General features: G+C 46.4%; 1 protein-coding gene across 6 annotated transcripts in view; it reads right to left on the reverse strand.

The window, feature by feature from the left end:
* Positions 1–727: 727 nt before the first annotated feature.
* The window catches only part of ppargc1a (peroxisome proliferator-activated receptor gamma, coactivator 1 alpha), a 310,372-nt gene continuing 286,185 nt past the window's right edge, over positions 728–24,914 (reverse strand). For 4 of the 6 annotated variants that reach the window (XM_086283565.1, XM_086283568.1, XM_086283570.1 and 1 more), the window contains 11 exons: positions 19,461–19,655; positions 18,266–18,391; positions 15,726–17,091; positions 14,712–14,757; positions 14,436–14,509; positions 9,085–10,309; positions 7,313–7,405; positions 6,290–6,410; positions 4,398–4,519; positions 3,909–4,060; positions 728–1,915 (listed from right to left, as the gene is read on the reverse strand). In XM_086283565.1, the coding sequence (XP_086139691.1) occupies positions 1,812–1,915; positions 3,909–4,060; positions 4,398–4,519; positions 6,290–6,410; positions 7,313–7,405; positions 9,085–10,309; positions 14,436–14,509; positions 14,712–14,757; positions 15,726–17,091; positions 18,266–18,391; positions 19,461–19,655 (3,624 nt within the window). In that variant the 3' untranslated portion in view covers positions 728–1,811. The remainder of the gene's footprint in view (positions 1,916–3,908; positions 4,061–4,397; positions 4,520–6,289; positions 6,411–7,312; positions 7,406–9,084; positions 10,310–14,435; positions 14,510–14,711; positions 14,758–15,725; positions 17,092–18,265; positions 18,392–19,460; positions 19,656–24,914) is intronic. The other 2 variants (XM_086283580.1, XM_086283577.1) reach the window with 2 other exon arrangements.

Here is a 24,914-nt window from a genome sequence, read left to right on the forward strand (position 1 = left end):
TATATATATATATATATATATATATATATATATATATATATATATATATATATATATATATATATATATATATATATTGTACATCAAATACAAGATCTTTTAAAAAATTCAGGAAAAGGAAATTGTAAACTTTTGTTTGGCATTCACATAATCAAGCGTGAGTGGAGCGATGACGGCGTGTGTGTGTGTGTGTGCGCGTGTGTGTGTTCACAACGGCACAACAAAATTCCTGCAAAATCATTTTATTGCTTCATGTTCTGTGTTTGTACGGGAGGAAAAGAAACAAACGGAAGAAAAAGAAATAAACCCAAAAAGATTTATGCGCTGCAGATGTGACTGTTAGGGGAGAGGCTGACCGCTGGACTGATTAGCTGAATGTTTTGATTGTTTCGGAAAGGCATAGAAGGTAATATTATCCCCACCAAACCATTTATTGTACACCCTGTCTAGTGATTGCGAGTTAAATAACACAAATCAAAGGACATAACATAAATAGCAAATAAATTTCATGAGGTACACCACGTTCAGTGAGGAGTCCATAAATATTTTTTTTCTGATTCAAATATTAAAATAAATAGATAAATATGTGTTTACACTGATTGAAAAGATGTGAATACAGCTTTCTCTCTCTTTGAAGGTAATCAAACAAGGACCATATATATATATATATATATATATATATATATATATATATATATATATATATATATATATAATGAAACAATTGGGTTAAAAAATGGGCTAACGTTCTTTGCAATCATGAAAAAGACGTTAAAAATGCATTTTACAGTGGCTGTATAAGCAAAAAACACCGATTGAGAAACTTTAAAAACAGACATAAACTACACATGGTTGACTGTTTTTTTTTCTCCCACAAAAAAATAACTTAAAAAAAAAAAAAGACACATGTTCACGTGCTCCCCCAAAACTGAGCATTCGGACACATCTTTTTTTTCTTCTTCTTCTTCTGTTTTTTTCTACAATCATGTCATGTCTTCTACACATCATGTAGGTGTACAATAATGTTTTTACAGTATTGTAATCACTACAGATCGACATTCTGAATTAAGAAATGTTCTCCGCATTTTTAAAAAAGGCTGCGTTTTACAGTGCATAGCTGTAACAAATAAAGAACTTTGATATTTACATAAAATAAAAATATTCCTTTTTTTTTTATAGTATTTGTAAATACACAGCTACAATTCTCCGTTAAATGTAGACAATGATGTTACCTTGAGAATTTCACCAAACTCTTTGTTTGCGATGTAACACCGGATCCAAACACCAGATTGCAAAAGGGAAAAAAAAAAGGAAAGAATAAACAAACAAAGAAGAAAAAAAAAAAAAAAAAGGTCAACAACAACAACAAGAAAAAAACAAATCTGGCCAAACAAGCTGCGTGTTTTCACTTCCTCACCCCAAAAGAATTGTGGGTATTGTAGTGCTTGGAGCAACAACAACAACAACAACAACAAAAAAACAAAAAAAGAAAGAAAAACAAAAAAGAAAGAAAGAAAAAATAAAGTTCTTTTTCTTCTTTCAGCAGTAGAGTGCACCAAACCCGTGCAGATTCTGAGGGTTCACTGGCTTCCCAGAACGCAATGTCTCTTCCCAGCTCTTCAGCAGCTATGTTCATGTAAACTTTATTTTTGATATATTCATTTATATTGATATAGGTCTATAGACTTATTCTTATATACTCTTTGACAGAGTGTAAAACTTCTGGTAGTCTCGTCATCAAAGGAGCGAGAAACCACCGTGAGGTATCAGAAGTCCCTCTTTGTGACAGACAGCAGGTGCCACTGAACAGGTTACCTTCTCAGGCTGTGCTGGGCCTCCCTCAGCAAACTGTCAAAATCCATGGAGTCGTACTTGCTTTTTGTGGAGGCTGGATCGAAGTCGTCTGAATGGGAGTCTGGAAATGGAGCAACAAGGTTGTGCGTTTAGCGTGAGGCGGAGCTGCATTTCTTAGAAGTCGCACATAAAACAACAGGGTTCACCTTTGTGTTCTCAGAAGTGTTTGCGGTGAGGGCTCTGGGAATATTCTGCACTTACGGTCACGTGCGGCTCTAAAGTTAAACCGATAGTTTCTATGCTTCCTGCGTTTTAGCAACAGACCAATAGGAATCACGGCACAAGGACAGAATGCTCTGCTTTTCTATATTTTTTACACAAAGACAGCAGATGTGTCCGTCCATCTCTCATAGCTCCTGTTTTTCTCGATCAACCTGATAATACATAAAGAGTATCTTATCTGTGCCAACAGACAGCTTCACAAATGGGGCCCCCCCAAAGGACTCGGCAGCACACACCTAGTGCTTTGAGAAATGGGAATGACCGTGGCAGCTGGGAGACGCCGGTTTGATCTAATGCAATGGCCAAGGGCTGGATTGTGTCACGCTGCACACCTTGAGGGATGAAAAATACCCCGCTGCTCTACTTAAAACTAATGGACAGTGTCTCTGAAAAGAAAAAAAAAAGACGAGAAGATGGGAAGAGGTTTGGATACCTCGCTATTAAAAGATTCTCCCTTCCTCTCAATCTCTTATCTCGTGCTATCAATATGGGGGCTGACCAAAATAGCCCATTCCTGACAAAGAGGTTGTCGAATGAAGGCCTTTCCATTCCAGCAGGCTGATTAGTCAATCTCAGTATAATGTCTAACCTCAAGGCTTCAGGATTAGCAACTGTTTCTCTGTGTGCCATGCACTCTTTTAAAAGGCTAACGGCTTCAAGAGCGTGCTTTGAAGAAGTAGAGTAACCGCCTCATTTAATGGGAAAATTGCTCTTTTTCTCTTAAAATGACCCGCTGACCCTCTCGTAGCGTCGCATTTTACATTTCTGACCTCACATATTGCTTCCAGAGCAGTCAATACTCATCTTTCATGTTGTCTCCGAGTGGAGCAGAGGATCTTTTGTGTTTGTGCAGTACTTAAAATAATGGGGCACATGCTACTTAAGTCCCAACGCTGCTTCGCTTCTCAATTGTCACCACCTTTTATCAAAGTGCATTTCTTTCCTTTTTCCACATGTCAGAAGCGGGGCATCACACCAGAAGAAGAAGAAAAAAGCCTCGATTTCACAGATAAGCTTGCATTATTTATCAAATGCGTCACTGCGGTTCGGGTTTCTGATTGAGATTCACGTGTCGGGCCAGTATAGAAGCTAAGCATGTTTACTCTGAGGAATAACTTATGTTGAATGAGTTCTGCTGTACTGCAGCTACATCCTCCACACTCTCAGCAAAGGCAGCAGATAAGCGCAGACAGAAGTAGCTGGTAGGTAGGCAGAGAGCTGCTGAGGCGGCCCCTCCCCCCAATGTAAATTATTGGCCCCTAAGTGCCACATCAAGGATCTACCTCGTTTCAGCACCACAACAGCTGGCAGCAGATGGACTTTAAAGGGAGTGGAGGGGGTGGGGAGGTTGTGGGATTTCACCTTGCTCCCACTTTCTTCTTCTTCGTCTTTTTTTCTTGTCATTCTTCTACAACATCTCGCTCCTACTAATTTCATCTAGCCCTGACTTGTCTTATTAATGAGATTCCCACACATACGTGAAAACACACAAGATCTGCTTTTAAGCTCAACAAAGTAAAAGCAAGCATCTCACGTGCACATGAGTAATGGAGTCTGCCTCGTTTTGCTTCAGATACCGAGGCTACTCGTCGGCATGTTCACAGCCCGACCTCTGAACTCTCTTTGCAATCTCGAGGCGGGAACGCCCGGCCGGACACATTCTGGGCTGTAGGAATTGCTATCAGCGCCGAGATGGGTACGTTTTGATCTGGAAGCGTCACTCAAGGCTTATTCGCCTTCCCTCCCCACGTCCCGCTGACAGTCTTGCGTGCATGCAAATGTACAGCACGACCGCAGGGGGCTGATGGAAAGAACAACAAAGCTGCACTCACCCAAGTCTGTGTAATGTGATTTGCAGAACTGCTTTTGTCCGCCGAAGCACAGCTCGAACTGGGGCTCGTTTGACCTGCGTAAGGTGTGTCCATTCTCAAGGGCGGCAAAGGCGTCACAAGTGTAGCGGTACGTGATGAAGCCAAAATTGTCCCTGGTCAGGAATAGAAAATAAACACGTCAGAGTGTTGCTGTGTGGCAACAATGACTCAACGAGGGTGGGGGTGGGGGCCTTGTCGGTCATGACCATCGTTCTATTTATATGCAAAAGACAATCAATAAAGGTGCGTCTTTCAGGCTCCACGGGCCTAAATGCAGATGAATCGGGAGACGCTCTCAGATTGCAAAAGCTCTGTATTTGTCACCGGCCTCTGCTGTAAGTTCAGCAGTTACAGTAGACCCCCCCCCCACCCCCCACAGTGTGCTAAAACAACACTAAAGCCAAGATAGGACACAGATGCACACAAAGACAGAACATCCTGAGGCCTTACCCATCGTCCCTCAAATTCACTGCGCATTCCTCTATTTCACCGAAGAGTTCAAAGCGGCGCTTCAGCTCCGTCCGGGTGCAGTCGGACCTCAGTCGCCCCACGTACACCACTCGTCTCTCCTCCTGCTCGTTAAGAGGACAGACAGCGCAGAGGGAAAGAGATTAAAAGGGGGAGTCTTGTTTTTCCTTTCCCCCTTCTCCTTTCTTCACCGAGCACCTAATGAATTGGTCTTGATCACTCCTGTGGATACTGCCGGCGACTTTGGGGGGCCCCCCCTGTTTTTGTCCCTCTTTTCCATCTGTCTGTTGTGTTCCCTCTGTGATTGGTTCAGCCTGCTTCCTCTTATCTGATTGAGTTGCAGTTTGGAAGCGCCTTCAATCTGCCTTGGCACTACAATTCCTCTTTCTCTCTGCAACTCATCAAGCAGAGGCAGAGCGATTTTTATCAAATGATGCCATGTCTTAAGTTTGGGGCTGCTTCTTCCTTTTTGTGAAGTCTAAAAATAAAGCAGTGGGAGTGACTCAGCTATATATCACAGAAGCCTGCTTCTTTCTTTCTGTTTTTCTTTCCAGCTTTCGGGAGTCCAACTCACAATACACAGCAAACTTGGCGATGTTCCCTAAATGAGAGGCCTGTTAATATTGTAAGGTTATTCATATCCAAGAGAGAGGAAGCATAAAGAGCAGCAGCAGAGCGCCTCGGGGCAAAAAAAAAAAAACCTGCTCCCTGAACCTCAGAGGACGTGAGGGTCATAGTGGAATAATTCAGGAACAAACTGCGCCAGGCTGGCTTTTGAGTATTTTAATTGCAGCTGCTAATCATATAATACAGTTGAGGCCCGAGGCTATCGTGTATGACTGGTATTATTTATTTATTCATTCATTTACTTGCCATTACTGGGCAAGTCCATTGAGGCCTGTTGGAATTCTGAAAGCTGTCTTCGGGGCAGTAGTGACACGTATGGAAATCGGATGCCTGGCGCTAAACTCAAAGTTCACCTTTGCTCATTTGAGCTGCAGCTGAGGAAAGCAAGTAAAGATTAACCACGTGCGGCTGTCCTGTGCTTGGTCCCCTCTTTAATGTTGCACACTGTTTGGAGGCTAAAAATGTAGAGCGTAGTTGCTGACGGCTGATAAACAAGGCGGCCTTGGCGTGCCCGTCCCTTTGACAGCTCGAGCTTTACCGCTGGGAATCTTTCGTCTCTCCATCGCCGAGATCGTTCGAATTACTGCGCCACCTAACGTGTGCTTTATCAACGGGTGGTAGCAGCGCCATCCCGCTGGAAACCCGAGTAATTTCACACTGAGACAAGGAGAGCGGAGATAAGGGTGGAGAAACGTGATGTTCACTGAATCTGCATGATTTTTCTTTAAAGTAGATACAGGAAAAAGAAGAGATTGGAGTGGAATTAGTGGCTATTTCCTTCTTTTTATTTAAAATTAAAGATCCTCTCCTTTTTTTTTTTTTTTTTGCTCTCTTAGTTTTCATCTATTTTAACATTTTTGCCCCTGTGGTGTGATTAATAAGAGTCGACAGTGTTTCCAGACGGGAGACGTTAAAAATACACAACCCAGAGATAAAGAGGAAGGGCCTGTCGCCTGAATCATTCAGGAACTCACTTTGTATGTATTCTTTCAGCACGCACACACACAGGGAGAGAGACACACTGTGGCACATGGCACCGGGCTGGAGGGCTGTGTCATCCCAAGTAATCTGTGCATGTCTGTGGGAGGTTTTTGTGCGTTGTGCCACAGCAGTGATTACATGTGGTCTTTTATCAGCTTTGTTGCAGGAAGACCCAAAGTCAAGCATCAAACCCCACCCCCACCCCTTTCCCCCTCAAAAAAAAAGCTACAGAGGGAATGTGATGGTAGTTGTGTCAGCTGACTCACAATAGCTTTCTGCCTTTGTCTCTCTCGCTGCTCGGCCCTCTCGAACTCCTGCTTCTCGTAGTCCCGGCGGTACTCCTCCCTCTTCAGCCTCTCGTGCTGGTACTCCTCGTAGCTGTCATACCTGTGGAGACGAGGACATATTGCGAGATCACTCCCTCATCCTCTAAATTCGCCCTTCCCGTTGATGCTTATGAAGAACAATCACCAATATTTGCCGCGAGGGCTGCAAAGAGAAGGAGACGGACACGTTAATAAGATGTCTTTTTTGCCACCGCCACGATTGCGAAGCCCGCGAGTGAGGCCCGCGGGAGTGCCGGCGAGCAGCGCAGTCGGGGAGCTGAGCAGCTGCAACTGTCAGCACAACTTCACATGTCATTACTTTCTGCTTAGTTAGGGCTTCATCAAGAAGGAAAGTGCAACTTTCTCCCCCAGCCTGGAACAGTACGAGACATGTCCGTTAAGTTTTCGACTGATGAGCGACTCTCGGGCTTGTCGGGTGTCATTAGGCGCGTGGGTGCCAAATCAGCTCGGAGCACTGGGATGGTGTCAGTCTGTCTCTCTGTCTCTGTTTCAGCACAGCGCGAGTACATCTCTGCATATGAAATGGTCCCCTCTGCAGTGGCTCATGCAAAACTACAGAGGCAGTAAGTTGAATAAGTGGCATTATACAGCTGGGAGCGTCAGCTCACGGGTGCGGCACGAACGCGCATCAGTGTGATTCTTTTGTCACTCGTCTAATAAAACACGATCAATTAAACATATTTGCCCTGCATGTTTGTCACCTCCCCCCCCCATCCCCCAACCCGTTGGGACAGGATGTGGAAAGGCATTCACAAAGAACTCAAAGGATTTCTGAGCGGTGACAGCAAAAAGTGGTGCTGTGCTTTCATGCACGCCATTAAGAAATCTTAAGAAGAAAAAACACACAGAAAAACCAAACATTTGTCGTGACCCGAAGCGTGTAACTAAAAGTTTTAAGCACATGACAAATTGAAGGTTAAATGATTCATTTAAAACAATCACCTTGGCCTGCGGCTCAGAGGAGATCGAGGCTGGGGGTGGGGGCTCTTGTGATTCCTGGAACGAAAAGCATTCAAATCTGTGCTGTGACGAGACCTGAAGGGAAAAATAAAGTTAAAAGTCACTTTTTTTGCAAAAACAAAGGAAACGCATTCATACTGTTGCAAACGTGTGACATTTGGTTAATTTGCTTTTGGCTTTAAGAACTAAATTAACCTCTTAGATATGCACAGGGCCCATTAGTCTGCATTAAAGAGCATCGTCTCCTCTCCTTGTGCTGACCTAACACAACCCTCGGAAAATGTGCTTGATTTGCTGCAGGATTTTTATACGCATCTGCGCTAGCATACGTGCACGTGCTATCTATGTTGTATGAAGACGTGGTCAATACTTATGGCCTTAGTGGCCTCACTGTAGAGCTAGTTCCCCTACACTGCTCGAGCTTCTGATGCTTAAATATTTAAGTGCTGCTGAAGAAGGAAGACCTGAATAATGGAAGGAGAGAAGTTTGGGAAGCTCAGTGTAGCAAAGGAATGCCAGTTTGGAAAGATCAAGGATCTTATGCTGCGAAATCTTAAAACAGTGAGGAGGGATTTAGAGAATTATTTCCCTGAAATTCTGTTTATCTTCTCCTGCGTGGAGCTATAACAAGCTTACTGCTCTGTCACGTTCAAACTCCAATCCCTATGCAGCGTTTTCAGAAAGCTTGTCAGTGTCAGATTTTGATGCAACGCCTTGAGACTATTACTGTATAATTTGTGAGCGAGAGCGAAGAACAAGGGCCCGAATAGAATAAAGTGATTCTATTGGCTCCGCGGAGTAAACTGACCTTTCAGTAATCATGCAAACAAACTGAGTCACAGCGGTGGAGTCGTACACTGGGAGTCACTCAATGAGCCGCTCCTGACAAACTGAATTTATTCACATCCCTCTCGGTTACTCCAGTTTGCCTCTGTTCTTTCACCAAAAGAACCCAACCAGAATCCCCCTCGGCTCTGATCAAAGGGAAGCATGGGAAATGTAGTTCTCCCAGAAAGCTATGATGATAGGAGTCTTTTTTAGAGAGGGGTTTGGAGACTATATTCCCACAGACTGGTTCTCGCTTTCATCTCTGGGGATGTAAAAGACGAGGGTTTGCCACTCAGTAAAAACAACAGCTGCCGCTTAAAACAATAGCCCGAGCATCAAACAAAAAACGGGAGCATGCAAGGGAGTGAGTGAGAAGGGGTGGGTGGGTGAGAGTGTTAGAAAGACACTCAAATAAAACTCCCTGCCTAGAGATGAAAACTCACACTGTTCAAAAGTCCAGTGCCTCTGGCACCTTTCATGTTCTGTTTTTTTTCTCTTTTGTCCTTTGTCTGTTAGTTTAGGGGGGGACCATTCAACTAATCTTTTTCCCCCATTGTCAGCTCAGATCTAAGTGTCACCTGGCATAAAGGCATCATCTGAGTCGTGTAACAACTGCAATATGGTTAGAATCTATTCCATCACAGAATAGCAGGAGGTGAAGAAACATCCTAAAAAGGCCAGGTCACGGTCTATCAGAGGCAGTTTTTTAAATATTATGAGTCAAAATCACATGCAGAAAGGGAGAGTTGAAGGGCGTGACCATGTTGTTTTAAAAATGGGCATACAAGGTGGTGTAAACATTTCTGAGAAGTGGTTTCCTGCTTGCTATGAGTCCTGTTTAAACTGCATAACTTTGAGGTGGAGCAGCCAAGTGAAAGAACAAAAAAGGGAGAAGGGGGAGTCTGGGGAAGAGACCGATAACTTACCAGGAGGACGGGCGTCTGTCGGGTGAGCTGGAGAGAGAGCGCCTGCGGTATCGTGAAGAGGAGCTGCGGGACCCAGACTGGGAACGGGAACGAGAGCGGGACCCGCTGCCGGCCCAGCAGGAAGGTCTGCTGGGTGACAGGAGCAGGGAGGAAGGTGGAGAGACAGAGCCTCGTGAAGGGGAGCAGCTGGATGGTGGGGAAGAAGAGGGAGAGCAGGGGGCGCAGTCAAAGAGTAGATCCAGAGGGGTGCCCTCCCATGGAAAGAGGAATCGACTTTCACGGCTCTCGTCCAGCTCTAGTTCGTCGTGAAAGGCCAGAAACCCCGGGTGAAGGTAGCTGGAGGCAGGCAGCCTCTGGGGGTAGCAGTCATTCTCTCCCCCCTCGAGGGACTGAGGAGCTGTAGCATTGTTCGTTTTGCTGCTTGATTCTTTCTCCTGGCTACCCGGGCTGTAGAGGGCTTGCAAAGGGTAGCCAAAGTGCTTGTTAAGTTCTGCTCGGATTTCCTGGTCGCACAGGAGCTTTCGGCTGGTGGCGCAAAGATTGTGTTGGTCCCTGTCAATAGTGGCCTCTTGTGAGGGGATCTGAGCGGTTTGTGTGAGGGCGTGCTCCCCTAACCCCCGAACCTGGCCCGCCTCTCCATCCACAGACCCAAAATTCTGCTGTTTAGCCAAAAAACCAGGTGAAGCTGATGATGGAGGAAATGATGAAGATGACGGTGGCATGGCTGAATCCTTAAATTCCACATGCCTGCTCTCCACTTTGCCTTCAGCAGGCACTGGAGCATCAGTGGCACCTGAGGTGAATGTCATTTTCACAGCTGTGGTTGTGGTAACAGTGGCTGAGCCCCCATCCTTCTTATTACCAGCTGTTGCCTGGCAATAGTCATGGTCGCTGTAGTTACGGGGCGTTGCCCGCTTAGTGTTGCCGGTGCTGCGATACTCCTCAAGGCCGCCCCCCACTGCGTGTTGAGTGACGGAGTAAGGGAGGGTGGTGGTTGCTTTGCTCAGTTGGGCGTAAAGCTCAGTCTGTTCAGGACCCTTCCTGGTGGGGCCCCTGCCTGAGGCACCTGGGGCCGGGGCCAGAGCGCCGGGGCCCAACTCACTCAGCCTGGCTCTTTTGCATGCCAAGGCCGAGGAGGAACATGAAGACAACTTGGTTTTGAGAGATGCTTTGAAAGGATTCTCTTGACTGGCTTTGTGTGGGGGCGTGGTAGGTGGTGTCAAACCTGCGAGGGGAGGAAGAGACACAGGTTGGGTTGGGAACAGTAAAATGAAAATGGAATCATAACGCAAACCTCCCCACCTAGCCCCTCCCTCCTCTGCCTCCTCGCCCACACTCCTCTATAAACTCCCGGGTCAGTTTATGGACAGTGGACACAGATACATGGCTGATTAAAATATTCACTTTCCCTCGGCCTAATCCTATTTTATTGCAATCTTGACAGATTAATGTAATGCTTGGTGTAACTTGATATGGCTGCACTGTAATACGGATGACTTGCCATTCTCTACCTCGCTGACCTTGAAAAGATCCCTTTTCGTGGAAAAAGAAAAAAGAAAAAAATATAACCCCGGAAAGGACAAACGTAATGCATCTGATAGCAGGCAGGAAAAAAATTAAAGTGAATGTATCATATCCCTGCCCGCTTCATAGAAACGTCTGGTTTCATTCCGATGAATTGGTCGCCGTCCCGCGCCAAGACCCTTTTGCATGTGTGTGTGTGTAGTCTCAAAGAACAATTGTGTGTGTGACGCAGTGCATGTTTAAAGATTAGCCAGCACCATCCACATTTTCTGTAAGAAGAGAACTGGATGTCACCGCTCTTAATGTTGCCTTAGCAAGCCTGGTGGTGGATCACTGGAAGCACTGGGAATAGGTTAACATTCCTTTCAGATGGCATGTCCCTATTGGATGTGCCCCCCGCCTCCTCTTGCTTCCCTCTCCCTCACAGATTTACAACCAGACAGATGGCAGTTATATGGGAAGTCCTGAGATGAGCCCACTTTATAGCATTGTTAATGCACTCACACAAACAGCCGACACCATTACTCTCGTTCTCCCCTTTCCTCCTCTTCCTCGTCGATCGCCCCCTTTTCGCTTTAGTTCGAGTCTGCCGTTCCGCCCTGTTCTCTCTTCCCGTCTGCCACCTTCCACCAGATCAATCTCTCCTTCTCCGGCTCTGTCTCCCTGCATCTTTTCCTGTTTTTATCTTCCGCAGAACAAATGTGCCCACACACGCAGGCACACTCATCGCTAACAGACTCTCACTGGAGTCAAACTCAGGCACTTTGAAACACCTACGCTCTCCCCTCTTCTTTGCCATTCTTATAATGCAGATCATTCTTCCTTTGCTGGCGAATTGCACCAAATGACAGCTATTAGTATCAAATCCCGTGTTAGGATGTGCACCGGAAAGACAGCCTGGCAACGAGCGTGTGGGATCGCAAAACATAAATGTGCATGTTTCGGCTGTGTTTGGAAGGCCTGATCCACCAGCTTATCATCCTACTTATTATCTGGATGTGCCTATAAGTAGGACTGCAAGCGCCCACTCCCCTTCCTCCCTTCCTTTCCTTCTCCCTTCTCGCTCTCCTCTGTCTCGTTCTCTCGCTCACTTCCCCCCAATCTTCTTCCCCAGTCATGATAGCGAGACAGACATATATTTGCATTATGCCAATTAAATGAGCTTTGGAAATGAGAAAGGAGAGACGCAGAGAGGGAGAGTGGATGCTACACAATGCCTGAAGAACTTCTGTTTCACCAATCAAACGCCATCTGTCCAAAACAACGTACGCACGGGGTCATAAACTAGGAGCCATTAGCGATAGGCGGAAATAAATCAGAATTAGATAAAAATGTGCCTCTCAGTCAAACTTGCTAGTGATGGATGATCTGCAGGTGTGAGCACCAATCATGCGGGGCCCGGAGAGAAAGCAGTGGCGCAGCGATCGAGGCAGAAAGAGGCAAGGTTTTGGGATTTTTGGGTTTTTTTTTTATAGTTCTATTTTCTCGTCCAGCTGCAAATTGTGAAGGGACCTCGGCGCGAACAACAACTCCAGGCTTAAAGAGTTGATCCGGCAGTAAGCTAGGCAAATAACAACACACAGACCACCTCTGTGTCATGAGATACAGTAATTAAAGACAACACAGCAGTACAGGGTAAATCTATTAGCTTGATAGAGATTAGGTCTGAACAGTCAGATCCCGGGGGGGTGCTCACCGTACCTCTCCGAGAAGGGTCAAGAAAACATGCAGTCAAACAGTCCAAACCTCGCTATTAATAACTACTAATCATCATTCGAGTAGGTACAAAGTGTACAAGTCCTCACAGTTAAATTTATCTTTCTTTTAATGAGTGGTTACTACTACTACAACTCATCAAAAAGGCATAAAGTAATAAACTACTGGAAGCAAGTCAAGGAAAATTCCACCAGCGCATGGTCGACTTGCCCTGGGATTAGAAGGTGGGACCGCCCACCTGGTAGACTGCCATTTGATTATCAGTAACACCACCCTTTATCTCTATTGTAGTGGGATGATTCTCTAAATCTACGAAGGAACGTGTAAGTCCGAACCTAAAAGCTGACAACTCTGCTTACTGGGATCTATATCCATCTGGCTCGTACAGCGCTGAGACTCAAAAGCTAATCTCTAAGTGAGAAAGGCGCTCAGCAGCCCAGAGCTTTCTGGACTAATGACTTTCCTGCTAATATTCAATCCTACATTTTCCACAGAACGGGTTTAAGTCAGGTGAAAGGCTTTATTTGACCGTGCTTATAAAATGGATGTGTTGGAAAAGAACAGATGGCTTAGATTTGGCCACAGGTCAACAGACTCGCCCACGTGCAGTAAAAGCGGAAGAAATATTAACTGCGTTTGATTGCCACAGAGATTAAGGGGCATTGCTCTTTCCAATCTTTAGGTCTCAACAGACATCCCCCCTCTGACCCTGAAAGCTTATCTACATAAATGGGTTAAACAGCACTTCAGCCAAACTGAGAAGGACAGGGGGATACCTCTGGAGGTTTGCTTTTCCACCCCCACAGGAGCTAAGTAGAAGACAGGGGGTATTATGAGGACCATTTCCCTTGCTAGTAAATAAATAGACAAAAGGGCCAGGGCTGCTATTTTGTTTTATTGACCTTAGGTAATTAATTGTAAGAAAACGTGGTAATTACTAACATCATTGACATAAAGAGTGAAAGAAATGGATGACCTGCAATACTGCAGCTTTTCCCCTCACATTTTCATCCCTTTTGTCTTTTAAATACCAATTACATATAGTTTTTTTTTCTAATTTAGCTGAGCATAACTCAATAACACGAAAGGATGAAGTGACTGATAATGAAGAAATATCCCCAGTCTGGCAACATCTACGCAGCTGCCTGTGTCCACAGGGAATTTGAGTAAGGAAGGCGCTGATCATACAGGCAAAACTCAATTACACAGCAAAACCCAATGAAAACAGCAGCCATCTGAATTTTCCCTGCCACGTGTAGGCTAAAGCTCCTTTTACTCGTACACTGCTTTCCATTTAATTTGACCATGTATGAACATGTTGGTTTCATGTATGAATGAGCCTCCTGGTCCCATTACTGCAAAGGTGATCTTTCAAGTTTGGACCTCATACACATTCACGCGTCGCTTTCACGACTGCAAAACGCCCCCCGTGAATTGCTCAGCTCAGTAAAACATGACTGTTAAGGAGAACCAGTTGAACAGCACAGGAATAAAATTAACGCGTGCGTAACAACAGCTCTCGCTCGCTGAGCCCGCGTGATTGGGGCAGGGGCAGCTTTCTCAGCAGCACCGTGCAGCGCGCGAAGACCCTGCTCTTTGCAAAGTTTTCAAACACCTGACTATACTTCACTCGTGTCCATGCGGACGTGCGCAACGATTCCTTTGCACTTCTTTGTCACTGTCGCGGTTATGTCTGAATGAGCTTTAATGCAGCCGTGACCTACGTCTAAATGACAGGATGCCATTACTTGAACAGATTGATGAAGCCAGCATAGTTGTGTATTCTGCGCCTGGAGAGGGCTTGAGTGAGCTGTCAGTCAGACAGCATTAGGATCTGGTGGAAGGAAAGGTATATTAACTCTTCACTAACAAACCAGTGGGCGTGGTAGGGGAATGGGAGGAGTTTGCTAATAGAAGCCGAGGAGATTGGAAGACCTAATCAATACTTAGGCGCATAAAATTGATCTCCTTATGTCTTCACCTTGAACTCTGAACTGTGATGGAACTATCAAGGCTCCCGAAAGGAATGAACCCATTACTTCCTACCACAGCTATAAGTACTCGGCCGGTCATTTAAAAAGAATTTACATTGTCAGAAAAAGTCTGCTTACCTGGGGTTCCAGCAATCTCCACACTTAATGTGCGTTCAGTGGTTTTGTTCTCAAACGGTGATCCCTTGTAGTCACTGGAAGACAAAATAAAACGTAGAACGTCTTACTTCACAGGTGAAAGTAAGACTAAAGAAAGATGTAATGGAAATGAATCACAAAAATGCCTCAGGTTGGATTCTAGTCTATATAGCTTTCTTTGATTTTGTCTTTTTTCTGTAGTTTCCATGTTGCCTTTTTTTTTGCCTAGAATAATGTGGAAAAACTTCTCACACTTACTTTGGAGACTCTGGGGTCAAAGGAAGTGGCAAGGTGGTTGGTTTGGCTGCAGAACACAAAGGAGCATGGGTAATTATTGATCTAAGTATAACACTCATGGTAGAAGAGAACAGATCCACAAGTCTGCAACAATTAATCCCAAATTGGCTCAACAAATGCAAATATTACTACGAAAAAAGAAATTAAAAAAACACCCATTTCTAGTTAGAAAGCCTTACTATGGACACTATTGTACAGAGTATATCTTTTTTTAGATTGACCCCATTTAAAAAATTTATTCTCTTAGGATAGACTGTTCACTCTGTGAGGCAGGATGAAGTGATGGTACGTGTTTCACAGGTGTCTAGACACAGACACCACGCTCAAGACAACAAACAGATCGAAATGTAAAAGGACATACAGAGAGAGAGACGATGCCACAAACAAGACACATGACTGTGGGTGAGCCCCTCCCTAGACAATAAAGTCATAATCGCATGCACCAACAGCAGAGGAGGGGGGAGAAAAGAAAAACAAAAAGAAGGAAGAAAGGAGAGTCAAGGAAGCTTGTGCAGTTGCCCGAGGCTCTGGCCGGCTTGTGCTCCAGCTAAGAGAAGTGTGGCTTTAGTAGCGCGATTCTAGAGAGCAGCACCGGGGCTCTGAGTCTAAATGTACATATTCAGCACACTCAGCTCAATCAGCCAAAGATGATTCAAGGATTGGCTTTGCGAATACAAGACGTACAGTAGCAAGACATGGCTCACCCCTTTTCCCACCCCCTCCTTTGTTTTTTCAAAGACAAAAAAAAACCCCACTCATTTTTGAAAATTGAAAAGAGTGCCTCTGCGACTAGCAAAAAGCATTGGCGAGCAGGCTGTTTTGCTGTCATTGTTGTTGATGCCCTAACAATGACTTGTTAGATTCAAATTAGGACAGGGGGTTAGTCGTGAAATCAAACCGGGAAGTGGTTAGAGCAAGAGAGGGAGAAAAGAGAGCAGAGATAAGGCCAGTGGGGGGGATGCAGTTCATGATTACCTAACAATGGGTGGCCCTGGTCATCGGGGTGCTCGCTGAGTGCCTGCATGTGTGGGTGCCCTTGCCCTTGTATGATGCAGGGAGGGGTGGGCTCTGCAATGCTAGTATCTGGGAGGAGTGGGCTCGGTGGGCCCTGTGAGAGCACCGCTGCGGGGCTGCCCATGACATGGTCATCATCATCATCATCACCATCAACAACAACACCATCATTATCATCATCATCATCATCATCATGGTTAACATCCTCCCTGTAGCCCCCCTGGCTTGGCCACCCCAGATCTAGTCCAAAGGCCATGTCTAGCCCTGGATCTGGCTGGTTAACCCAGCTCTCTAGGTCAAAGGTGAGAGGTGACAACAGGGGCCTTGAATCAGGCTCCTCAGCTTGATTTACTCCCTTGTTTCTATCATCAGTGGTCCCTCTGAGCTCCTTCTCCTCCTTAACCTTAGAAAAAGCCCGGGCTGGACTCTCAGACCTCGCTGCTAATTTGCTCTTACTGCTCCGTAAAGGGGTAATGGGAGTATGCGGGAGGACACGGGCCTGATACTGAGCGGGCCTGTTTTTGGAGGTGAGCAGCTGGCTAAGTAACGGGTGCCCCGGCTTCTCGTCTCTTTTCTTTATAGTCACTGTGATGTGCCTATGTGGCGCACGGCTGGCACTGTTACTGTTGCTACGGCCTTGCCTGCCAAAGCCCTCACTAGCCTGAGTGGCGCCTGCAGCCTCTCGGCAATGCTCACAGCTGTGACTCGCCTCTCGGGGAGGGAGGGAATAAGAGTGCATATACCTAATAAACCTAGCGGCAGCCAGGCGGCCCGCATCGCCTGGCGGCCTTCCTTCTTCACTGGGCGGCCCGTGCTCCAGTTTGGGGCGGGCATGGCCGCAGGCGGAGCTTCTGTGGCCAACAGGGATAGTAGCACCCTCCGACTCCTCAAACCCGTCATCGTGAGCGCAACGCTGCCACTTCCCAGCCCCAAGACCAGCCATACTACACTCGCCTCCAGCCCGGCTCTCACCTCGCTGGTGATGCTGCTGTGGCGGCTGCTGCTGCTGCTGTTGATGAGACGGCACAGCCGGCTTCTTCTTGGAGGTGGTAGAGGAAGAGGAGGAAGAGGTGGAGGAGAGGGAGGAGAACGAGGAAGTGGATGACGAGGACGGTGAAGAGGAGGAAGAAGAGGCACCGAGACCCATGCCACTCTTGTCCCTGCTACTAGCACCCCCCCAGGCGCTCTTGGCTTCGCTGGCTTTGGCGTGGAGGAGGATGTCATCGGTGGCGGTTAGGTATTTCAGCAGCTCGGTGCAGGGCCGCCTCACCGGGCGGTTCTGTTGGCTGGAGCCCCCTCTTGCTTTGCCGTTCCAGGGGCTCTCCGTCTGCGGAGGGACGAGCAGAGAGAGAGCGAATGACTTAGTTAGCTCCAATAAAAAGTTTTGCACAGTGCAGCTGATCTAGTTGCAAGAAATGTTAAGTATTTTATTTGGAACAAAAACAAAAGTAGAAAAGAGACGGAGGCATGGAGAGCCTAAGAGTGTGACTCAAACAGCTCGAGCGCAGTGGTTGCCCAACTGTCTAGGAGGCGATGGTGGGAGTGCTGTCCGCCCATCATTTTAATTGCGTGGCCCCCCGAGCGCCACCGCGCCACTCTGTACGCACACCACGTCCCCCGGGAGTCCTCATTCGCTCTGCTCCAGAAACGGATGACTCAAAGACACAGTATGAAAATAGACTCTGTGAAGAAGGGTTGACGCACTGCATGTGCAAACACGGTACGCAGAGCTAACATATGTCTGCGCCGCATTCACCACACAGTGAGATACAGATGTTCTTTACATTGTGATGATTTTGTGCATGCGTTAAGGCATAACAAATGCAGATTTCAGACAGTCCTACCAAGCAAGAGAACACAATTAAGTGCTATATGCTGATATGACACTGAATGCACAGTATGCCACATTCTGGCGTGAAATCCAAACGGGCGAGAGTGAAATAATCCCATTTTTTCATTTAGCAGAATTCACAAAACCTGTGATACTTACGCTGACTAAAATTAAATCTTAATCAAACCCACCCCTATAGAAAAACACTCTCTTCAGAGCCATCTAATGAGTACATCAAGTCTGATATTTTGATCTTGTCGTCTCAAGGCATCAATCTTGCCGCAAGAGCGCCTGTCGCTGCTTTTTTTTTTTTCTTTCTTTTTTTTTCCCGTCCTCCAACAGGCACCATACCAAGGCGGATAAGTGGTGGAGCTAATGAGACAACGGTGCCGACGCCTCGCCTGGAAAGCCCAACAGCAATCAGCCTGTTTTCATTACGAGATGGCCCCCTGGGACAGTAGACTGCTAGAGCAGAAGTCTAACATCTTCTAAAGGCGGCCACCAAAACAGGCAAAAAAAAAAAAAAAAAGTGAGAAGGAGGGAGGGTGAGCAAGTAGCGAGAGAGAGCAAGAAAAGAGTGAGAGAGATAAACAAACAAAAACAGGAAAAAAAGTGTGTGCACGGGAGTGAAATCAACAGCGTGTGCGTGTGTGTGTGTGTGACTCCCTACCTTGACGACGGCAGGTGGTGGTCTGATCCGGTGGTTGCTGCTGGCTGCATGGTTCTGTGCCTTGCCACCTGTGTATTGATTATAGCTGAGCTGGGAGTTTGCGGGTGCCAGAAGGAGTTTCTTCAGCTGCGAATGGACCCAAACAGAACCAGAAAGGTGGGAGAGGAAGAAGGAGGAGGAGGAGGAGCGGGGAGTCAGCGTGGGTTATGCAAATGGCACCTTTTAATTCAATTCGACTTTATTTAAACAGTGCCAGTTTACGGCGGCAGTCATTTCAGAGCACTTTACATTGTAAGGTAAAAGATTTACAATGGCAGCCTTTCAGTTGCTTTCATTTTTTAACTCTGCAGTTAAAAAAAAGACTTCTTTTTTTTAACTTAAGTGCATGCTACGTGACATGAAAAGTCAAGCCTCTTTTTTTTTCCAGTGCAGGTGTTTTTGTGTACACACCACTAGGCTTCTCTAATGTGATTGAATAAACACGCTCAGGCATTTGGCTAAAGGTCATTTGGAAGGGACCAGCATGGAATAAAATGGACTACAATGTCACATAACATAACGTTTTAGGTCAAAGCCTATAAGCTAGAGAAAAACCCAGATGGCACGGATGTGTGTAAAAATAACAGCACCAAGGTAGGCCGAGTTCTTATTTGTGGTGGTGGGGGTGTTTGCCAAAAGAGATGACACAGGGGGATTAGCCGAGACCCTGCTGAGAGCAGACGAGATGAGATAGATTTCCTTTTCCCCCCGACTTTCATTACGTCCCGGCTTGATTTCAGGGCCCGTGGCACTGTGTCAGCCGCAGTTGTCCCCAACCACAGCGTTCGTATCACTGAACTGGCGCCACGATAGCGCTGTTATGTAATTAGCGCTGAGCAGCAAACACACTGATCCTTTCCACTCATTTCCCTCCTACTTGCATCTGCATCCCTGCTTGCTGCGACTGCACATAAATGAACACATTGTGGCAAATACGGAGTGTGAAGTCAGGCAAACGTCACACAGACAAATGACCGCTACTGGGGTTCTGGTCTTGTTGAGAAGTCTTATCTGATGTGTGCTTTGGACTGCCAAAAACACAGCGTACGTGTGAGTACGTGCGAGACCGGAGGTCAGGTCTCGGGTATAACTCATGTCTGAACTGTAGGATGGTGCTGGTGTGAGAATCGTGATAAGGAAGAGCTGTAGCTGTTACCAGGGAAGGCTCCTCGGGCTCTGGGGTGCGCGGTGAGCCGTCGGGAGAGGAGGGACAGCTCTGGTCACTGGCATTGGTCACGTCCCCATCTGCCAGGGCCTCAAACGAAGGCAATCCGTCCTCATCCACCGGGATGCTGTCCAGGGTCTCTGTAAGCACTGCCAGCAAGTTGGCCTCATTTTCTTCATCTATCTTCTTAGGAGGGGGGGGTAGAGGGGTGGAGAGGGGGGGGGTAGGGGGGTGGAGAGGGGGGAAGACAGAGACAAAAAAGAGAGGGGGGGGGGAATGGGACATTTTAGTCAGAAGAAGAAGTTGCATCCCTTTTTCTTTATTTCGGGGAAGTAAAGGTGGTGGTTGGCTTTCATTGTTAATATAGAAAACATTTGTTTTTTCTCGTTTTTTTTATTTTTATTTTTGTGCAGCAGCTGAGCTCACTGCGTTCTGGCAGCCTTTTTTACAAAAACACTAAAAACCCAAACAAAATTTGCCTCATGTGCATGTGAGTCAAGCCTGTCACTCATATTTTAAGCGAACAGCTTACTGGACCAAAATAATATCTCCCCCAAGAAACCCATTACCAACGCTGACAAGTAGCAAGTATCTGGGGGAAGACAGCAATGGGTTGGGGCAGGCTGTGGTATGGAGGGGTTTATGGTGTGTGTGTGTGTGTGTGTGTGTGTGTGGGTGTGTGTGTGTGTGTGTGTGTGGGTGGGTGGGTGGGGGGGGATAAAAGGAAACAATGCGCAGAAGTTCGCTCTTCTCTCTCTTCAGCCCACAGCTTCGAGAGTCGTCGCTTGCCGACAAGATGTTTGCGAGCGGCCCTCAGATAAGGAGAAATTACGACTCGCCAAAGCTAAATAAATCTGATTTATTTAAAATTGCTGGTGTGACAGGCTGACATTCACAATGGGAGGGAACTCAGCTTCAACACTTTGCTATAAATAAAGCTTGTTTTTGCTACTCGGACCCCTTTTTTGAAGTGCAGGAGAAGTTGTGCGCTCGCAGCTTATAAATGTGTGAGGAGTAAAGACAGAGAGATGAATGTATGGAGAAGGCCTTGAGATGGGGAGGGTGAGGTGTGAGCTGCCAGCTATTGACCGGGGATAATAACGGCATGCGTGTCGGGAAAAAAAAGACAGAAAAACAAAGAAAAAGGAGAACGTATATAGATCAATGTTAAGACTGAGAGTAATGCAGCTCACTTGACAAAGGGGAGCGTGTGAGTCCATGTGAGGAACGACTGTGTCTTTTCTCTCGCTCGCTCTCTTTTGCATTGACAAGTGACGACAGGAACTTAAGGTTCCAAGGCCATAAAAACCCCATGGGGCTTCGGGACAGCAGAGAGATAAACAGCCTCATCACCCTGGGACGTTCTGTGGCCAGCCCAACAAGAGCAAATCCCTTCAAGCACACGATAGGATTCACGTGGCTCGGCGATGGCACACGGCCATCATTACGCCTCTCAGATATCCACGCTGTTCCTCAGAAAAATCCCACATGCGCACGCTTCTATCTACCCTCACTTATTTAACACAATTACACACACAGCATGGACGCCGCTGTTTTGGATCTGCCGCCGAGATAGCGGCCATTTTAATGCCTCAACCCCCACCCTCCCCTCCTCCAATTTTCATTTACAGATGACACAGATATCTTGGACGTTCACTTAGCTAGCTAACAGTGAGGAAAACGTTAATCTGATGTTTATTGAGTAGATTTTCTCCTAACAACACGAACACTCAGTCATTATTAAAAAATGATAAAGGGGACATATTTCACAGAGATAACGCGGCGTAGGCTGGGGCTGTGCTGCATTGGCAAGCACATGCTTTGCAGGAAATTGCTCTGTATGAGGTGGCGTGCTGTTTAATTACTTTCAAGAAGCTTCAAAATCCACTGTGCTGGAACCCCCGCTCTATTGAAATGCTCACCGTTTTCCAGCATCCCAAGTTATTACCTGAGCACTAAGCGGATAGGTATTAACTGCTGATAAAGCCGGAGCCTTGGCTTAACCCAAACGCACATCCTAGCATGAGAAATTAAAATTTAGGAGCAATTTCAGATGATCAAAACCGAGTCTTTAATGAACTGGCCTTCTGGTTAGGCACTCATTAACCATTCAATCAATGCTCCGTTTAAGGCGTGGCTTTATTTGCCTCGCAAGAGCGACTTTAAACCAATAAATCTATATCGGGAAGAAAGTGCATTACATTAAATGTTGGGAGAGCTGTGCAGGCTTTGTTATGTCATGGTTTGAAAGGGATTGGGGCATTTCTGCAGACTCAAATGTAGTCCTGTTTAAAAAAACACACACATACACACACAAAAAATCCTCCACCAATTGGCAGACTCCCACAGGCGCACTGTATCCCCAAAGATAACCCAGAAGGGACTCTCGTATTCTGTAAGAGACACTTGTGAAAACCCTGAGTCGTGACGATCATGCAACAGCCACTGCTGCGGCTCTAGTGGAGGCACTCATAGGCCAAGTGGGGATTTGAGAAACTGGGGTAAAGAGCAAACCTCTGCTCTGGAGAGAGAGAGAGGATGATCTAATGCCTCTGTCCACGAGGACGAGCTTTTCCACGCCAGCTTAAAGACCACACCTGGTGCACCAGAGTCAATCTACTGGCAGCGACTCTCTGGCCACTTGTTTATTTATAAACAAAGTCTCCATGTGGGTGGACCTCAGAAGCTATGGCACCCAAAGGGGGTAACACCAGCACAACCTAGCACCTCGCTGACGGCCCGCGTCCGCTTATATTGATTACTACAGCAGCTGCTGAGAGGGAAAAGAGGACAGAAAGAACAAAGAGAGGAGAGAAAAATTGTCTCGGCGGGAGCACTTTCTCGTCCATCCCGCTTAATGGACCTCACCGAATTAAAGAGATCTTAACAATCCTGGGCTAATTGTGGGATCACAATATATTAACCCCACTCCAATTCTAAAGGGTGCCGTTTTGCAGCAGTTTTATTCCAAATGCTTCAATTAGCCATAAAACATGCTGGCAAGTGCTGGCAGAGCTTCTCTTTACCCCCCGCTCCTCCTTCACCCCAGCCTCCCCCACGCTGGAGCAAAGAAAGCCAACTTCAGTTGTTCATTATTAGGTGAGGCCCTTTTGTTATCAGACAGGCTGTCTTTGAGATTGTCCTTGCCTTTAACTCTTTTATTGAGTTCTACAGCACAGCATTATGTTCCAGGAGATACTATTCACACGGGCTGATAACGGAAGGTGAAGGTGCTGCTTTAGACAAACACTCGCTCCTGCACGCCGGGGCAAATAGCCAAATTAAAATCTGCTAATTGCTTCCCGAGGATTCCACGCTTCTTAGCGAATTTGCCAGGGATCAAATTTTAACGGGGGCAATGGATGATTTACACGTTTAAGAAGAACCTAAAAGTGTTTTGAAAGTGCCAGAATGACAAACCTGGTGGCTGAGTAACATCGGGACGGGGTTTAGACGGGCTAAACAGCCCCTCCGCAATCTTAAATTGAGAAGCAGAACACGTGACAGACACTCTGGGTGCGCGAAGATAAAATATCTCCCATAAAATGGGTCATCTAGTATTTAAAGTGCTGTTTATTCTCGCTGCCTCTTCCTGCTCTTTCTTTCTGTAAATACAAGCACGCCAACCAGTTAGCGCAGACAGAAAACGTGCTTAATAAATTGGCCACAAAATTGGGTGGTAGGGTTAAAGCTACGCCCTGACAATTTAATTGCTTTGCTCCATCTCCATCTTTGTTCTCCCCACCACCTCCAACTCTGCTCCCTTCTCTGTCAGATTTCAAAAGCGTTCCCTTGGATGAGGTTAAGCTTGACACGGGCCAGACCTAATCATGGCACAATCAGAAACTGAAGGGTGTGTGTGTGTGCAGCATGTGGGGTTGTGGTATCAAGTCATCACATCTTGACTCTGCCAAGAGAAGCAGCCTTGGATTTGATAAACAAATAATGTCATTCTGTGTTATTACCCCCGGCCCCCAGATTTCAGAGGAAATAAATCAAAGTCAGGCTTGCCGTTAAGGCGTTAGTCAGGCCTGACACGTCGGCTGGTCACACAGGCACAACATATGGCAGCGGGGAAGAAGAGAGAAAGGAGAGGCAGGGAGGGTGAGGTACAACACGGCGCGCGGTGGAGAGACAAATCATGGCAGCCACCAGAGACGTCTGGTCATTTAGCATGAGCTTACTGAGATGGAGAGAGGGTGATTATGGCCTATACGGAGCGATGAAACCATACATAACACTGTTAAGTTCCTGTGAGTGTGTGTGCGCGCGTGGCCGTCTGCGCGAGCGAGGCGGCGGTGGCACACAGTCTGATGGTGTTCCAAATCATAAAACTAAATGTTAAACCTCAATTGTGGTCAGGGCTGTGAATGTTTCACGACATGTAGCTGTGAACTGAACACTCATGTCATTTTCCATGTGACTACAAAGTCAACAGAGCATCTCGTTATTTAGAAACCATTTCCAAAGCAAATGATCCTATGAAGTAGATATGGTGGCTCTACGTGTTCTGGACACACACCCAAAAAGAAAATAAAAAAAATCATAGTACTGGTAGTATAAAATCTTTTGCTTTCTAAATGGAGACAAGCTTGTCCAGGCACCAGGCAGCTGATTTTAGCCTTCCCCGTCCTACTTAGCTGTATTTCCATAACTGGTCTGGATAATCCTTTTTTATCGGGCACAAAGTCACTATTTTCCATTTAAACAAAAACGGCATCTCTGTAAATGAGACAGTGATGTCACAGGAGTCGACTGCTTAGATGCCAGATGCCTATCCGGGTTTAGAAGGCTACGTGAGTTATAAATCAGCGAGGAAACGGTTCGAGCCATCAATAAGGAACAGGATGTGTGTGCGCGCGCGGAGTTGATGCATCTCCGGGGAACCATTTGAGACTGTTACAGCACTATCAGATGAGTTGATGGGGGAATGAGAGAGGAAAAAGGGAAAGTGAAAAGAGGGGATATCTTTCTCTGCGTTTGTGTGTGTGTGAGACAGAGTGAGCCGAAGAGAGAAAGAGAACTCTTGTTACACTTTTTGACACAGGCCAGATCCGATTGTGACACCTACCCAAGGGATGTTAGCAGTGCTGTTCTTTCTGGTTCTGTGACGGGGGAAAAAAATCCTTTGACTGGTAACCTTGCTGCTCAAACTCACCACCTGAACTCTGTCACACATCTGCTGAGATCAGCTGTCACATGCCTTCAGACCCGTCAAGCCCTTTCTGTCTAACTTTGGGTCACGCGGTCTCGGGGTTTGTGCCTTTTCGCAGAAGCACACGTGACCCGGAAAGATTTGCAATCTTGCAAAAAAAAAAAAAAAAAAAAAAAGCATCTCTAGAGACAATGCAAACTGCCGTTGAAACACATTATTTATGACACAACCGTAAAATAATCCAGTAACCTCTATCTAAACACGTCGTAAAACGCACGCACGCACGTCTA

The sequence above is a fragment of the Aulonocara sp. 'chitande type north' Nkhata Bay genome, linkage group LG3 (genome assembly GCF_057382095.1).
Source record: "Aulonocara sp. 'chitande type north' Nkhata Bay isolate Kocher_YH1m ecotype deep benthic linkage group LG3, A_spYH_male_GT1.1, whole genome shotgun sequence".
NCBI lineage: Eukaryota > Metazoa > Chordata > Actinopteri > Cichliformes > Cichlidae > Aulonocara > Aulonocara sp. 'chitande type north' Nkhata Bay.